The 17,419-nt window shown below is 40.6% G+C and overlaps 1 protein-coding gene across 2 annotated transcripts in view; it reads right to left on the bottom strand.

The window, feature by feature from the left end:
- Positions 1-4,685: 4,685 nt before the first annotated feature.
- FSTL4 (follistatin like 4) overlaps positions 4,686-17,419 on the bottom strand; it is a 524,276-nt gene continuing 511,542 nt past the window's right edge. For both annotated transcript variants that reach the window (XM_056864231.1, XM_056864239.1), the window contains 3 exons: positions 15,697-15,804; positions 9,748-9,857; positions 4,686-5,815 (listed from right to left, as the gene is read on the bottom strand). In XM_056864231.1, the coding sequence (XP_056720209.1) occupies positions 5,113-5,815; positions 9,748-9,857; positions 15,697-15,804 (921 nt within the window). In that variant the 3' untranslated portion in view covers positions 4,686-5,112. The remainder of the gene's footprint in view (positions 5,816-9,747; positions 9,858-15,696; positions 15,805-17,419) is intronic.

Below are 17,419 nucleotides of genomic sequence, written 5' to 3'. Positions count from 1 at the left end.
TGGCAGCAAATGATTGCAGAGTACACGTAAGCTGGACCAGAAACAGCACAAGCATCAGCATCAGGAATGGATTTAAATATATTACAGATCTCAATCTTAATAGTGTGGTACACCCATTTCTTGCAATCCACATGCACTAATTAAATCAGATGGCTCCCCATCAGGCCTCTGTGCTCTGTAATGCACAAGGGAACAGCAGCAGATAAGAGCAGCAGACATGTAGATTGTTCGGCAGAAGTCGTGTTTTCAAGACATGTTGGGCCACTATAGGAATTGTTAGGATGAGACATATCAACCCCAATATCAGCACATCACAAATCAGGGCATTATTCAGCAATATTGCAACCATGTGGTAGACAGATGCCTCAGCAAACACACATTGAATTAAGATGCTAATCTCTGTTGCTGTCTTATTACAATTCAGTTATGCCAATCTACGAAGACATGGAAGAAGAGTTGAGTTTTCATCCTCCAGTGGATGCTCATTTTTTAATACAAGCTAGGGGGCTTGTGTCATAATTTTGAATTATGAATGTCTTGGAAAAGGCTTTGAGCACACAGGCCTTTTAGATGAATCCAAAGAATGCCTGTAACAATTCTGAAGATATTCATTTGACTTGCATTTCATGGAATGCCAGAGCTGGAAGGGGAAAGGGCAGCTAAATTTGAGCTAACCTTTCAAAGCTCTGGAAGAGCTTGTTTGGCTTTGACTGAGTGCATTTTGCTTTGCTCACTGAGTTCAGTCCAGTGTCCTGCCTGACGTTTGGTCCTGACTGACGTTATCCGACTGTGTCTGGCGAGTACCAAAGATACCCTGAAATGTGGAGGGCTATGTGCTGAAGTACGTAATTAAACAAGACTCACAGAAATGCAAGGCTTTCTGAAGGTGATTTGCTGCCTCAGGCTATATTGGTGCCAGTCGCCCATCCTCCCCCCAGGGATACATTGGAAGCTGTACTGGTCTGATCAGTACATTATTCCACACTGTGTCCCTGGTTTTAAGTCATCACTTTTGGACAAGTCAGTACCTCATTAAAGAGCAATTTCCTTAGCAGTGCCCTGTTCTCCTTCAGCAAGCAGGCAGCGCAATGAGCCACTCTGTAGAATGAGAAGCCTGCGCGTACCTCTCTGATGATCTCCATCCAGCCCTCATGATGTGGAGCACAAGGAACTTGAATGGAAACATGGGTGGTATGCACAGATCTTCTGTTCCCTGCAATTTTCCATTGCACTGCCTGCAGTGTGAAAATAGGACTGTCTAGAACTCTATGAGACCCACACATGGGTTCTGGCACTGATGGTGGTACTGAATCATGCTCTGTATATCTAAACTGCAAGCTAGCATGCCTAATGTTGGACTGCTACAAAGAAAACTATTTGATAAGTGTGTGGCTTTTATTATTGTTGTTAAATCCAAATTTTTGTTTAAAAAGTCACCCATCATAATCACAACATTTCTTTTTGTACTGCCCTTTATTTAACCTAAGCTGTCAATAAGCACTGCTCTGGATCAAAGGGCTTGATTTCTTATCTTAAATCAGCGACTTTGTTCATTGATTTCAATGCCCATCAAGCAGAGCTCTCAAGTGATATGTGAGCATGTTAAGGTAACTAATTACATGCTAGTTCCATTTAAATTGTTTTCATTAATCACGGGGACTATTCATTTCTTAGCCAAAAAAAGACGTATGAAGTGGTACTCCAGATGCAACATACAGACCAAAAGAATCAGAAAACGCAACCAATAAAATTTAATATGCTTGAGAAACAAAAGTTAAAACGAGACAAACATGATTTACACTTTTTGTGGTACAGAGAAATTGTGATGGGTGTATATAAGGGGAAAGATAGTATCAAATGTGCAGCACTTCTTATATTGGATCAAACATCATTGCAACTGTTCACGAGGTGTGACATATCTAAATTAAACATCATTTTCTAAGTAGGGCCAAGCCATTAGGATATTTAGAAAACACATCCATGGATTTTGGGGGCAGAGAGGAAAGGAGAAACATAAGTGCATCTTTAGAAGGTTGAGGTTTGGAGTTAACCCTAGTCCACTGTGTTAAGATAAACAGAAAGAAGTGAAGTCTATTATACATCCTTCACATCCTAATTTCAAGAATATTTACCTGAACAGATATTTACAAGGATTGGTTTTAAATAAAATGTATAAAATTAATGTTTTGCTATATCTATGTCACAAAGTTCTTGATTTATGGGAACCATAACATCTTCAGAGTAAAATATTCAAGAAATCATAAAAAGACACCGGAGCAGTGGCTAGATCCAATAAAACACCTCAGAAATAAGTGCAATGTATGGATACAGCTTGCTTTACTATTACTGACCAACAAATTTTAATAAAAGGAGGCTACATCCATTAATAATTATCAAGGTTCTAACCTCCTATGGCTCATAGGAAACGTTCTGTAGGCTTTAGCAAACGTGTATAGTTTAGCATTGATGACACTGGGGTGGGGAACAGACAGCCCCACCTGTTAAGAATTCTCCCGCCTTTCTTTTATGTAAAGGTGCTGGAGCACTCGGCTAACTCTCTTGTAAAGTTTAAGCAATGAGTTCAAGATAATTCCATCCATTTTGTGCTTCATTAATTCCCAAGATTCCGATCTTCTACATTTTCTGGCCAACAGCTTCAAAGCAACTAGTATAAGCTGATGGTATCTACTCTACAGACCTTACCTGTTGTAAAACTGCAATGGCTTCCCTGAAAAAAAGTGGCAGATGTAGGTTTGTGAGGACACTGAGAATACTTAGTTAGCAATCCTAACTATTGTCACACGTATAGTACACTTATGGTTCCCATGGTGCCTCGGGGTGGGTAGATGGGTGTTGAAATGTCTGTTCAACAGTTTACATTTACAGTGCAGACACAGCCTTGAATTATACAGCAGGGGGCTTTAAAATGATATCCTTTGGGAGAGAGCCAATAGGACATGCTTTCAGCACTGTGAATTGTGTTTTGGGATTAATTTCAAGCATTTCTGTTAAATCGTGATTCCAAACATCACACAGATGTATTCAGCAAATGGCTTTGTATGAATGGTGGGTGACAAGCTCACAGCAAAGGACAGGCCAGCTTTCATATTTTTCAGAAAGTCCAGCACAATGATGCAACAAATATTGCTCTTGAAAAGGTAAGTTTGAACCAGCTTCCCTGTGGCTCAGTGGCAAAACATCTGCTTTGCACGCAGAAAGTTCCAGGTTTGATCCCTGGCATCTCCAGTGGGGGGAAAAGGGGGGAATCAGGTAGTAAGTCACATAAGAGACCTCTGCCTAAGACCTTGGAGAGCTGCCACCAGTCAGAGCAGACCACAATGGCCTTGATAGACCAATGGTCTGACCCAGTATGAAGCAGCTTCATGTGATCTGTGATGGCTTAGGCTACACAGAGCTTGTGGCTGTTGACAATATACGTGTTTGTTATTCCATTTGCTTCCAAACTGTGATTAGTGGCTGCTTCCAACCTTAACAAGGTACATATATTTTGCATCTCTCTAACTATGTAATGTTTTATGGTAAATCAGCTTACAGTTCTGTGTGTGCTGCTGCATTCTTGGGTCTCTTTTAATTGGTTTTAGATTACTCTATTTTTTCATAACTGAATGATAATTGACTATAAATGAGAACATTATGAATGAGGCAAGTATGAACAGCAGCAGCAGCCTCCCTCTTTCTTTCCCAGGCTCTTGGGTGACGGATGTAAATTAAGAACTTGATTTATACAAAGGCTAAAAGTTTTCTGCACAGAAATACGCTACTGAAAAGGGTGCGTTTCAAGACATAGCCATTGTTTTTATGAAGAACCCAATTACTTCGAGTAACGGTAAATTTTTAATGAAGGGGAATAAATGATTTCTGGAAGCCTTTCTCTCTACAATGGGGACATCGCTGCTTATTTTCCTGTCTGCTAAAATAGCAGCTCATTTTGCACACTTTGCATGGCGTCTGCTGCTTAAAAAATAAATAGAAAAGCTTTATTTCCTGATTACAGAGAAGATTTTTGCATATTTTCACACATGTTTTCTAGCTTTCAAATCTACTCCAACTCTTTTATTTTCAGAAATAGCTCATACAAAATGTTCTTACCAGAACTTTTAATGTGAAAGCAGGGGTGGGAAGGGGTGGGGGAGGAACCGACAGTCTAAAATTCTGTCAGGTTTGGTTTCAAAAAGGCATCTCAGCTTTTTAGTTACTAAGCTTTCCCACAAAAGAAGCAATATTTGTTTCCCTCAGATTTTTTTTTTTAAATAGAACTTTGCATTCCAAAGACTTGTCTCTCAGGCCGATTTCCCATCCTCACTAATGTCAGTTTCACCTCTTAGATGTTCCCTTCAGTGTTAAGGATGACGTCCTCAACGGAGGCCAGTAGTTAAGGAAGGGCTCTGAGAGGAACATTGGTGCCCCTGTAAATATTAAAATAATGTATGTAGAAATTATATATTATTATTCATTCTTAGGTGAGTGGAAATTTTATCAGTTTGAATCTTTAAATTTTCTAACTGGATAAAATTTGGTATTTCTAACAATTACATTAATATTTTTTTTAAAAAAAAAGCTGTGAAAGACTTTTGACTGATATTGCATCTTCTGCAAAGTATATGAATTCCAAAATCCTCCAGTTTGCCTGCTTGCGTCCAATAGTCTAAGCTTCAGGCCTCATTTTGTGCCTTGCGACACACACTTCAGGAAATGGTTTGGTGGGCCAACAGAATGAATGCTGATAAGCAAGATAGACTTTAAGGATTCATCAGCGTTCCAACTCAAAAGTGGATTTTGTCCTACAGAATCACCAAGGAATGAGCTGTACGTAATCCCGTCTGGAGAAATTATTCCCTTTCCCAATATGCCTTCCATAACTCAAGCTGTAAAGTCTGTGACTTTCACACACATTCTCATTCAGCATAACCGATTCCTAGTAGCAGAACATACCTTATATTATGAATCTTGCAAGTAGGCCTGTGTTGCACCATGAAGCTTATAGAGTTTTCCCCTCGGTGTAAAAATATACAATGCTACTGCATATTTTTTTGTGCAGTGTAAAGGTCCAATTAGTACTTTTCCCACTGAAAGTTCTGTTTTCTGGCCTTTTCATACATCTCCAACCCAAACCACTGTATTACCCCTCTTGATACCTGAAACCTCACAGCGTAATGTGTTTTGTCGCCCATTAATAATAAATAGTGAATCCTTGGCTGGTGTAATAAGATATTGCCCAAATAATCCACTGTCTTGGATAATTCTGTTGCAGCTGCTCCAGGGCCAGTCTTTGGATTTGATAGGGTCCTTTAAATTCTTCAATATGTCCATTTTTCCTGTTGACAGCTCTACAAAAAGTACATCTGTTTGCAAATGTGAAGTAGCATATATATAATACTGATTGCCTTCCGTAAAAGAGGACTGAAATGTCAGATCAGATATGTGTATGGTGGTTTGTAAGTCATAAATCAACTTGATTTCCCCTTGGACTGTTATTGCCTGGACTCTGATCCTCCCGCTGTGTTCATCAGTGCTGACCAAATAGCGTCCATCAGGGGAGATGTAGGGAGTACCTGAAATGTCACTGTTGGGGCCAATAACAGAATCTGTAACACTGTCAATTATAAGCTGTGGAGTTATTGGTATTGATGTATTCATTTTACACTGGACGAAGAAGTAGCCACCCAAGTGGGTATAGGCCATGGCTTGGGGCAAGCAGCTGTAGTTTTTGAAGCTGATAGTCTTGATGCGAGCCACAGTTTCCAGATCTATTTTGTGAACTTCAGGTTTTGACTTGTTAAAGATGAAACCAAATCTGAAACAAAATAAAATAGGGGGGGAAAGTGTGTGAAGACCTGATCGGTACCTCAAGGTGGCTCGGAGAATACTATAACTAACTGTTCAGAATATTCAACAAATATGGTATTGGTCAGAACTGTTATTGCCACCTGCAAATACATGGCTGAGCTGTGAGTTTTACTGAGGATTCTGAGCTCATACCTTGAATCTTTACTATTATGGTATACCAGAATAGCACAGCCTGTTGGAAACACTGAGATGGCTGAGAAAGAATGCATACTAAAACTGAAGGCTCAAGCTACCATGGCATCTTGTCCTTTAAAATGAAGATGGCTGCTGGTGCATAGCTTGATTTTGGCACCAACACAGCAGCACAAGCAATGCTGAATCACCAGTATAACTAGCTTTAGTTTTGTTGGTGCAAAGCACTAGTCCACAGTGTAAAGGTCCTGTAAAAGAAGGTAACATGGTTAGCTCTTTCTTGGTTTTGTTTGAGAGACAATGGGGTTTAATGGTTAGAGTGCTGAACTAGGGTTGGGAATCCCCAATAAGGTTCAACTTCTCATGCAACCATGAAATTGACTTGGTGACCTTGGTTTAGCCACTCTCTTAGCCCAATCTATATCACAGAGTTCCGAGGAGAGAAGAACTATCTATGCTACTATGAGCATCTTGGAATATAGCAGGATAAACTATAATGGCATAATGCTTTGTTATATTGTATTTATAATATTTTAATGCCACTTTCCCACCCAACGTAGGGTTTCCAAAGTGGTGAAGAATTAAAAAATTACAACCAGTTTAAAAAATAAACACAGACACACACACAAAAAAAAAACAATTAAAAACAACAATTAAACAAAAGACATAAACAAGAAGGAGGGTTAGTGAATGAGGGAGCATCAAGCAAAACAGAAAAGTCTTCACCTGCTGGCAGAAGACAATGATAGAGGGGGACAGGCAAGATTCCCTAGGGAGGGAATTCCATAATTTTGGTACCGTGTCTGAAAAGGCCCTCAGGTTGCCACCCATCTAGCCTCAGCTAATGGTGGCACTCAAAGCAGGGCCTCAAAAGATGACTACTGTAATGGTCAGTCATATGGAATTAGGTGGTCCTTAATGTCTGCTGTTCCTAAGGGCCTTGAATGTCTGTACCGGCACCCAGAAGAAAGTAGGGAACAAGTGTAAATGGAACTAGAATAGAGTTATGTGGTCCCTTTGACCCACTCCAGTCAGGATTCTCGCTGCAGCATTCTACACCAGTTGTCATTTCCAAACATTCTTCAAGAGGAGCCCCATGTAGAGCATGCTGCAGTGCAATTCTGTGAAGAGTTACTCAAGTCAAACATTTCTGAATCAATGGCTATAGACCGGAATTGCCATGCATAAAATGGCACTGTTAGAAAAGTCCTACATTTCACAGCTTGCCTTTTGAAAGTGAATATTACAAAGATGGTGGTCCTCTACCAGGCTGACAAAGTTAATTTCCCTCCCATAACTAGATCTGAAACTAGATAAATAGCAGTTTATGTTTCTTATGTTAGCCCAATATTTATCACAGTTCTCAATAATATGTACAACAGCAAGCTAGTTCTTCACATCACGTCTGCAAAAATAATTCAATAGTCTTATCAATGGCAGTTATTCTTCTCTGAGTCAAACAGCCACAAGAAATTAAGGATACATTGTAAAGGCCCTATAAAAGATGCATTAAGCAACTGATACCCTTGATTGACTATAGAAAGATGTTTTCTTTGTGTTGATTATAGATATGCATGTATTTCATATTTTAAAGTAAAATGAATATTAAAGAAGGGGAAAGAGAAGTATGAAGCACTACATTCGCCCAAAAAACAAAAGAGAAATCTGCTCAAAATAAATGAACAGGAAAACAGCATTTAAATCCCAGGTCTATATAGTTTAGCTGCCTGAAAGACTAGCATGCCTTGTTCATGAGATCATGCTTTGAAGCAGTTATTATACTCTTTCCCAAACACAGCATGTCTAGGTTGCTGGATTTCCCTAACAGCTACACTTCCTACTATGCACCAGTATCAAAATCATATTTCAGACCTGCTTTTTCTGCTGTACAACATAGCTGACCCCAATGTGATTCCCCCCGGCCCTTTGTCAACAGCATCACTGACGTGACTATCCATGGTAACTTACTTCCGAAGAGCAAGCCAATCTTATGTGTGATTACACAGGAACACTTCGGGGATTTTAGCTTTTTAGTTGTTATTTTATTTAGCTTTTATTTAGCTGCACACCCACTAAGAAGTTGATTTTAAAATATTGGTAGAAGGAATTATAATGGAAAGCAATAAGATGGTTCCTGCGGCTCTTTTGAATTAAGACATTTGAAGAACTCTTTAAACAAGCACCTTCCTTTTACGGTATTTCTCTGAACTTTAATTGGGTAAACTGGGACAACATGAGCATGGCGTGTCTGCTGCTGTCAAGGAAAGGCTCAGTGCATGTGTCCTCTGAAAAATAAAATCCACAGTCTAATGGACAGTTACCTTTCTTACTGAATCAATGACATACAGTACAATCCTGAGCCCAGTTACATCCTTCTAAGCCCATTGATTTCAATGGCCTTAGAAAGGTGTGATTCTGATTAAGATTGTTAGAAGAGGAATAATATAACTTGATCTCAGATCCTCATAAAATCATCATTCTGGGAGCATGTGTGCTAGAGAGTCACCAGAACCAGACGAACACAGAAAACTTGGTATTACTGTGGACTAGATGCTTCCAACCATCATAGCAATTGTTCATATTGTTTGTGCCTGGTCAGGACATACACAATGCATCCTAGGAGGGACAGAAGAGCTGCCAGTGAGATTCTGGATGAACCTAGGGTTTCCGCTTGGCACAAATATCTGAGAAACGTTGGGGTAATCAAAAATGATGAGCCCAGCAGTGGAAGTGCTGATGGCAAATTGCTAGGTCAAGGCGTCACACATGAAGTTCTTGGCCAGGAGTTGTTGTGACTGCTGCTAGCAAACACAGTTATGTTGGGGATTATGTGCTCTCTCGACTGCAGGTAAAGTTGGGATTTTCTGGGGCTCACCAGGAGATTGTCTGCATATTGCACGCACCAGAATGCGTAGGTTGGAAGTGTTAAGGGGATGAACTTGTATTGGCTTTCTTCCTATAAAGTGAAGGAAGAGGCATATATGAAGTTTGTCACTGTCCAAGCCAGAAATAGCTTTCCATCTCAGTCTAATGACTGATACCATACTAAGAGCCAGCGTGGTGTAGTGGTTAAGAGTGGTGATTTGGAATGGTGGAGTTTGATCTGGAGAACTGGGTTTGATTCCCCACTCCTCCACATGAGTGGCAGAGGCTAATCTGGTGAACTGGATTTGTTTCCCCACTCCTACTCACAAAGCCCCCTGGGTGACCTTGGGCAAGTTACAGCTCTGTTAGAGCTCTCTCAGCCCCACCTACCTCACAAGGTGTCTGTTGTGGGGAGGGGAAGGGAAGGTGATTGTAAGCCGGTTTGAGCCTCCCTTAAGTGGTAGAGAAAGTTGACATATAAAAAACAACTCTAAGGAAAAAATACTGAGCTGTGTATCTGGGTTTCCATAAAATGTGGCATAACAGTGGTAGAATCCTAATTAGAGCATTTCTGGATAGATAATGTACTCTTTGAAACTGTTATCTCTTTGGAATGTGAAGGAAAAATTGAGAGCAGCTACACAGCCAGAATGTTCATTGCTTATCATGCTGGCCATACTGTTCCATTGCTTTCTTGTGTGCCACCTGTCCCTTTGACTTTTAGATCTTGCATATCTATGGTTTATATTCCTTAGCTTGGTGAACTCACAATCGATTAGTGGAGCTTCCAGTAACTGCCTAAAAAGTAAAGTAAGTAATATTCAGGATTAATAATAGTATCAAAATGAAAGTACAAACTACTGAGGTTAGGAGGTGTCTTACCTGATGTGATTAATGATGAGATTTGTAGTTGGAATAAAGTAATCATCCATTCCATCCAAATGGGTACGAATGATGTGCAGATTCTCTCCTGTACTTGCCTCTGGTATTACCTATAACAAAGCAAAATGCTGGGCATGGACAGAGCAACAAATATAAACACGAGGCTACTTCTATACATATTATACCAACATGATTTTTTTTTTTGCCACGTATCTTGCAGGATTCAATGAATCAAAACGATGGTTGGACTGGTGCCTGGAATAAAAGGATGTTAATGAAATGGCATTTTTGTGCATGTGACATTTGCAAGGCAAGAGAATAATTCTCCATCTGCTTTCAAGCTGTTCATATCAAAAGACAAAGCAATCATGTGGCTGTTGAAAGTGTCCTGACTGTAACCCTCCAATAATTTTTCCGCACTGCCTACAATAAACATTGTTTTCATGTTCATATTTATTAATCTCACTTAAATGCACTGTGCTAATTCACTGGGTTGAATGACCGACAGCAAAGTCACAGCAGTTAATTATCTCTTCCAAAGGGTATCTTCCGTGCCAGTGATGGAAAAATATACAGGGAAAATAGTAGAGTGGATCTTTTATATTTATATGCTATTCTGGACGAACATGAAACCTCCTGTTGTCTTTCATGTAACTCCAGCATAATGTGGAGGCAAAACTTTAGTTGTTAAATGCAGTGTTAAAATACTGACATTGTTTATTTAAGTGTCTGCTGTGTATTAAGATGGCCAAGGTCAGTACATTAGGAGTGTTTATTAAGACAGCATTTTCACAAACTGGCTTCAGAATTATACCTAAGTAAGTCTGTGCTTCAAATATTTTAGTCAGGCCATTTAGAGGTCTCTTAATTAAACCACTCAATAAATTTGTCATTTCTTGAGAATATTTTAACATAATCAGGAAGAATTTAGTCTTTTTTTGTCCTCCCCCCATGCTATTATTAGCAAAACAGATACAGTGCTTTTTATGAATGAGATTTCTTCATATACATATGTGGAAATAAATTGTGAAGTGCCTTAGACACTGCCACCATGGTACTGCTCAGCAGAAAAAGTTATGAGTTTCAGCACCATCTCTCCAGATGGTCAGAGGATGTTGTGGCAGCCAGGGTTGTAGGGATCAGGTGACATAAGGGACCAATACTATTCTACCTGATATGACAGATCTTCTGAATTTGCACCCAAATGAAAGGTTTCTCAGATTCAGGTGCCATGCCAGACTGAACTGTTCTCAGACTTTCTATTGACCTTCTAACCAGCTTAATAGCAAGTCTGCTTTCTAGTTCAACAGTTTGCCAAGAAACGTAATTGACACATATGCATATGAAATAATCCATGCAAACCATTTAGCTTTGTATCCTAAAAACAGTGAACAGAGGGATTTTTCAGGATCAGTTGTACATTGGATGTATAGCTCTCAATGTGGCCCTATCTGTGGATACTTAAATCTGAACACTGTGGCCATGAACAGACAAGACAGGCCTTTCTATAAACCTGAAAATGCCCCAGCTTTGCAGAAAAATCTGAGATCTAAAAAAAAACCCAAAATATTGTGGGATTAACCCCCCCCCCCGTAATATTAGGGTTGGTATGCAGAAGGCAATGGCAAACCACATCTACTCATATCTTACATTGAAAACCCCATAGTTCTGGGCTCACCATGAGTCAGTTGTAACTTCATTGCCCACAATTATAATTAAATAATTAATTATAATTAAATAATACAGCAGCATCTGTAGCTTTAAGAAATGGATGCCCTCAGTAACTGTAGCTAAGCAATCACAATAGTATTGCCAGGCTTCCAGCCTTGGTTTTTATCAGGAACAGGTAGGGAGAGGGGAGAGGCCCAACTGATGCTCTCCAGACCCTCACCCCAGGGGACCCCCTCTTTCCAATATAGTCTAAATCCCCTTTTTGTAATTGTTTACAAAAAGTGTGGGCCTGGAAATAATAGAAGGAGCCTAAATTAAACTAATATCAAAAGGCAATAAAGAAGAAAGGAAGGCAAGGCAGCATTTCTATCATTCATGTGTAAACCCATACTAGGAGGGAATTCAATTGAGGGCCATTTTCCCCAAGGACCTCAGAGCATCCTCCCAGATAATGTGATTCTAACCAATGTCCCAGATTTCCAAAACAATAAGCAATGGAGGGATCCAAGCAATTTCTTTCCTATCTAAATGACCAGACAGGAAGATTCCAACCCTTCCCCAATCATAAGTACCCAGCCATAGATATGTACATATGTAACTTCCAGATCTCCTCACAGGAACATTTTCGACACTTTCAATGCAAAAGGAGAAAATTCTTCTCCACAATATAGACAAATGATTTCTTTTCAGGCTGGCTCATAGTCAAAAGATTGCATTTTTATTATCCTTCATTCCAATGCCAACACCCCTTCCTCTCCTCATCCCAGGCAAAAAGGGTATAAAAAGTTACACCCAGCCCCAATTTTTGTAGACAGTTTTGCAATCATTCTGTACCCCGGCCTCATAGTTGGCTCCTCATCTCCCTGTGATCTTGAATCTCTGCTCCACCTTCCAATGCAGCTTCTTCAACATGGCGGACAACCCCCCACCCTCTCTCACACACACATTTTCCCCTCTTCTCGTCTGACAGGCTCTTATGTCTTGTTTCTTTTTATAAGTTTATTTCCCCTGTAGGTAGGCAGTTGTTGTAGGGAGTGGTTTTTGGTGTATTATTTGGATTTCCATTCTGTAATTTTTATTACTGCTGTACCTTATTGCACAGATTAATTTAGTCTCTTTTTCTGTTTTTCAAATAATCCATTTGTTTAAGAGTCTTTTTACTCTAAGTGTTGATCTGAATTTCTACTTTGGTATACATAGGCTAATGATCCCAAGTATATAGATGCCAGAAATACATGTGTTTGTTCCATGCAAGCAGGGGAATGCCTTTGCATGTTATGGCCTTGAAAGTGTATATTTATTTGGGTAACAATTTCCAGGGCTGTTTTGGCTACTTGCTACCACCAGCAGCCACTGGGAACTTGCTACCATGCAATTTGCATGACTCATCCAGGACTTGTTACTATTCAACAGCAGCTAGCTCATGAAAGGCATTGTGGTGTAGTGGACAGAGTTTCATACTAGGATATGGGGAGACCCAGGTTCTTATCACCACTCTGCTGGGGAAGCTCACTGGGTGACTTTGGGCCAGTCACACACTTTCAGCCTAACTTACCTGACAGGGGTGTTATGCGTATATAATGGAGTACAGGAGAATGCTGTAAGCGGTTTGGGGTCCCCATTGTGGAGAGAGGCAGGATACAAATGAAGTAATTAAATAATAAATATAGCTGAAGATGTGGGGCAGATAAAAGGTAGAATGATTGGTAGGTGGGAAGGAGAGAAGGGAAAGGAGAGAATATGGTGGCTGCCAGAATGAGGGAAAGAGGACACAGTGTGAGGGGTGGGATACAAAGGAAAGTAAGGTATTCCTCTGCAAGTACCTGCAGGTTCCCCACTGTACAACTGTGCCCTGGTCAGCTGACCCCATACAACTTGGTGAGAGTTTTCCCAGGGACAGGCTGCCGGGAGACAAAAGGAGGTAAAGCTGAAGACAGGGGAGCAAATAAAGGTAACTTGTTTGATAGATGGGAAGGGGAGAAGAAAGCAGAAAAATGGTCAAGGCTATGAGGGCATTGAGGGAAGGGAATGAGGAAACCATGGGGGAAGGAAAGATAACATGTCCCCACAAGTCTTTGTAGGACCCCAGTTTCTCTCTCTATTTCACCCATGCCAAACACTTTTTCTTAAAGATCCATATAAAATTATTCATTGTTTTTCATGGTTATGTGGAGTAAATAAAACAAAACAGAGGGAACAAATCAAAATTGAAGGTTGCTGTTAATCTTGTACAATCCATGTGTATCTGCAGTGTATGAGATAACAGAATGACCAACTGAGTGACTATAGATGCCTAACAAGTTTCCAGCTGTGTTGACAGCATATTTTGTTAACAATAACACAAACCCAGTGCCTTCTTTCCTTTAATTACAGCAACCCAGCACAGCTGGACAGAAAAAATGAAATTGGAAAGGCTAAAGAGAACCTGGTCTGTTTTCTTGTACCTTGTATGTGAAGCTGTTTTAGAGGTATTAGGGAAGCTGCCTGGGATTGCTTAAGAAATTCTTCTTTGTGATTCTTTAATTTTTTGTGACTCTACTTCTATTCCCATCATTTTATTTAGTAAAAATACTAAGAAGTTATTTGAGGGTTATTTTTACTGTAATCATCTATAGCTATTATTTGCAGGTGCAATTATACTGTATTTTATCATAATTTATATAGCATTTGGCATTTTATCTTTATTGTATAATTTTCTTGTTTCATCATTTAATTTATTTTGTAAAGACCTTTGGTTACTTCCAAATAAATATTACTTACTTATTATTATTTGCAGGTGGGTTTCCTTATTTGGGAAACCAGGTGAAACTCTGTAGAGCTACACGGACCCAAGTGGTTTGTACCCATGAACACATGAAGCTGCCTCATGCTGAATCAGACCCTTGGTCCATCAAAGTCAGTATTGACTACTCAGACCGGCAGCAGCTCTGCAGGGTCTCAGGCAGGGGTCTTCCACATCACCTACTTGCCTATTCCCTTTAACTGGAGATGCCAGGGATTGAACCTGGGACCTTCTGCATGCCAAGCAGATGCTCTCCCACTGAGCCACAGCTCCTCCCTTGCAATATTATGCATTCTATGAAGTACTGTGGAAGTTGCTGAAAGCAAGCATTTGTCTACAGGAGAAACCTTCAGCCTAATACAAAGGTTTTCAACTTTTCCAGAGCCAGGACTCAGTTAACATTGGTCCCACCAAAATGCAAACACATGCCTGGAAGTCAAGTGTCATTAATCATGCGACAGGAGAGGAGTTGCCTGCATTATAATCTCACTGATGTGTAGGGAAACTGAGCATGAGAAGCATGCATGGATTATTGGAGGACAAACAGGTGGGATTGAGCAAGTCAGCCTGTGACAGCAATGAGAAGGCAAGGGAGAGATTTTGTGGGGTGGGTATCTCTGAGTCTGCTTGGGCCCAAAAGAATGGGACTGAGTAACCTTGTCCTGCTGCTTTTCTTAATGTACATGCAAAGAAAGGCAGATGCCATGGTACCTTTATGTCTGTCTGTCTAATTCCCAAGTGTGACCCCTGCCTGTGGATACTTAAATCTTCAGATGGGGGGACACTTCCCCCAAGCAGTTTTTTTTTTTTTGCAGACTCAGAGGACCCTCTGGGTCTGCAGAAAAATCTGAAAAAATGAGATGGCCTGGCTGCCCCGCCATGGCACTAGACGATGGGAGCGGCTCCTGGGGTTTGCAAGGGAGGAATTGCCTTGGGCTGTTCCAGGGACAGCCGGGCCTGAGTCTCTGTGGTGGTGTCCATACCTGCATCAAATCCCTTATGAGCTCCATTTTACCCCCAAACTCCATCTTCCTCAGCCCCCCCCAAATCTCCAGGAATTTTCCAAGTCAGAGTTGGCATCCCTAGTATTTGAGATGATTTTGGGATGCAATCCAGTTAGGAAACAATCTTATCTTTACTGGATCAACCTGACTATACTATAAATATTGTTTAGAGGGAAGATGAAGAGAATGAGAGACAAGGTGAGAAAAAAGGATAAAGAGAAGGACAGAATTAGAAAGTTAAGTACAGTGACCATGAGTAAGAGTAGTAAAAGGAGCTCATGTTTCAGGTTTCAGAAGGAAGAAAACCTCTTCACAGTAGACTTAGACGTTATCCTTACAAATGGCTCTGCATCCACACTATGATTGAAACTGTGTCCAAGCAAACAAAGCAAGACAAGCATATTGATATGTAGGGGAAGTTGCTGTAACTATATGAAAAGAAGAAGTTATATATCCAAATGTAATTAGTTCTTAATTGCTTATAAGTCTTACCTGCAGTTTTGGGTGGGACATTTCCATATCCACCCAGCTAAGTACCCAAATTTGGTCATGTGACTTATCATAGTGTAATTTTACTGGTAGAGGATCAATATCTAAGGCCTTCAAAGAAACAGAAACATTTGCATTAGCTCTTTGGGGGAAAATGTAATTAAGTATTCAATTAATGTTATTAATAAATTTGCCATGTGTATGCCATCTCCAAGGTAGACATCATGCCATTTCACACCAGAGGCATTCCAAGTATCAGATACTGCTGCATTTTGAAGCCCACTTCATACTTTTCTGGTGTACCCTATAGCTACTCCCAAGCATATTCAGGTTCTGCCCAGGTTGGTGGTATGCATTACATCTCTCTCCTTGAAGTGTCAGAACCATTACTGCTGTGCATATATTTATTAAAATATTTATTCCCCACATTCCCACATCCCAATCAAGACTGCTGCTGATGTGACTTTCAGTTCTAAATAATTAAAACAATAAATAAACAATCAGACAATCAATAATATTTGCCTACCAACAATAAATCAGAATAGCAATAGAGACATTAAAACATTTCATAAAATTAGCAGCAAAAATGGCAATAAGCATAATATTTAAAGCATCATGTTATACAAATTTAACAAACACAAGGGCAAGAAGGGGAAAAATGTGGCACTGGCCTTTTAAATAAGGAAGTGAAGTTGCGCAGACCCAAACATATCATCAGTTAGCCATAAAATCTCCTTTATCAGGTTCGGCACCCTGAATAATGTGCAGCCCAATTCTATGCACGCATAGGCTCCACTGATTTCAGTGCCTAGAGTTTGTAGCTTTAGAATCATATATCTGATAGCAATGGGTATTCCACCGCCCCCAGTGCAGATCAAAAAATCCACAAGGGAGGCACCCACAACTACCATACTCCAGCCTTACAAAATGTTTGAAAACCAACAAAGGGGGTTAAAATAACCACACAGTAACTGCGATATATACGCATGTGCAGACATCATGGGAAGAAAGTATTCAGGTTAGGGCCGTCGATTCAGTTCGTCCCGAACCGAAAAACAGCTGAATTTTCCCCGATTCGACGGTTTCTAGTTCGGATGGAACCAAATTAAAAAAAGGTGGAAAAACAACGAGGCAAATTCGGCGAGTTCGGGGCAATCACTGAATAAATTCGGCAAATTCAGGGGCTCCAAATCAGCAGCATAACCATAAAGGCATTAAAAACACATTTGTGCCTTTCCGTGGCTCTGGGGGGGCATGTTTGGAGGTAGAGGTCCCAAACTTTCAGTGTAGCTTGAGGGGACCCTTCTTGCAAGAACCCCCAAGTTTGGTGATGATTGGGGCAGGGGGTCCCGAGTTATGGGGCCTGGAAGGTGTCCCCCCAAAATCTCCCACAGGAATAAAGGCATTAAAAACACATTTGCACCTTTCCGCGGCTCCGGTGGTGCATTTTTGGAGGTAGAGGCCCAAACTTTCAAAGTAGCTTGAGGTGACCCTTCTTGCAAGAACCCCCAAGTTTGGTGACGATTGGGGCAGGGGTTCCTGAGTTATGGGGCCCGGAAGGGGTCCCCCACCCATCTGCCCATTACAGCCTTTAAAAACACATTCGAGTTGGGCCGTACCATTACCCCGGCCCGGGAGTCTGGTCTGGTGGTTGCCTTGGCAATGGGCTGTACCATTACCCCGGCCTGGGGGTCTGGTTGCCTTGGCAGTTGGGCCGTACCATTAC

This window comes from Euleptes europaea, chromosome 1 (assembly GCF_029931775.1).
Source record: "Euleptes europaea isolate rEulEur1 chromosome 1, rEulEur1.hap1, whole genome shotgun sequence".
Taxonomy (NCBI): Eukaryota; Metazoa; Chordata; class Lepidosauria; order Squamata; family Sphaerodactylidae; genus Euleptes; species Euleptes europaea.
This window is presented reverse-complemented; position numbering and strand designations above follow the sequence as displayed.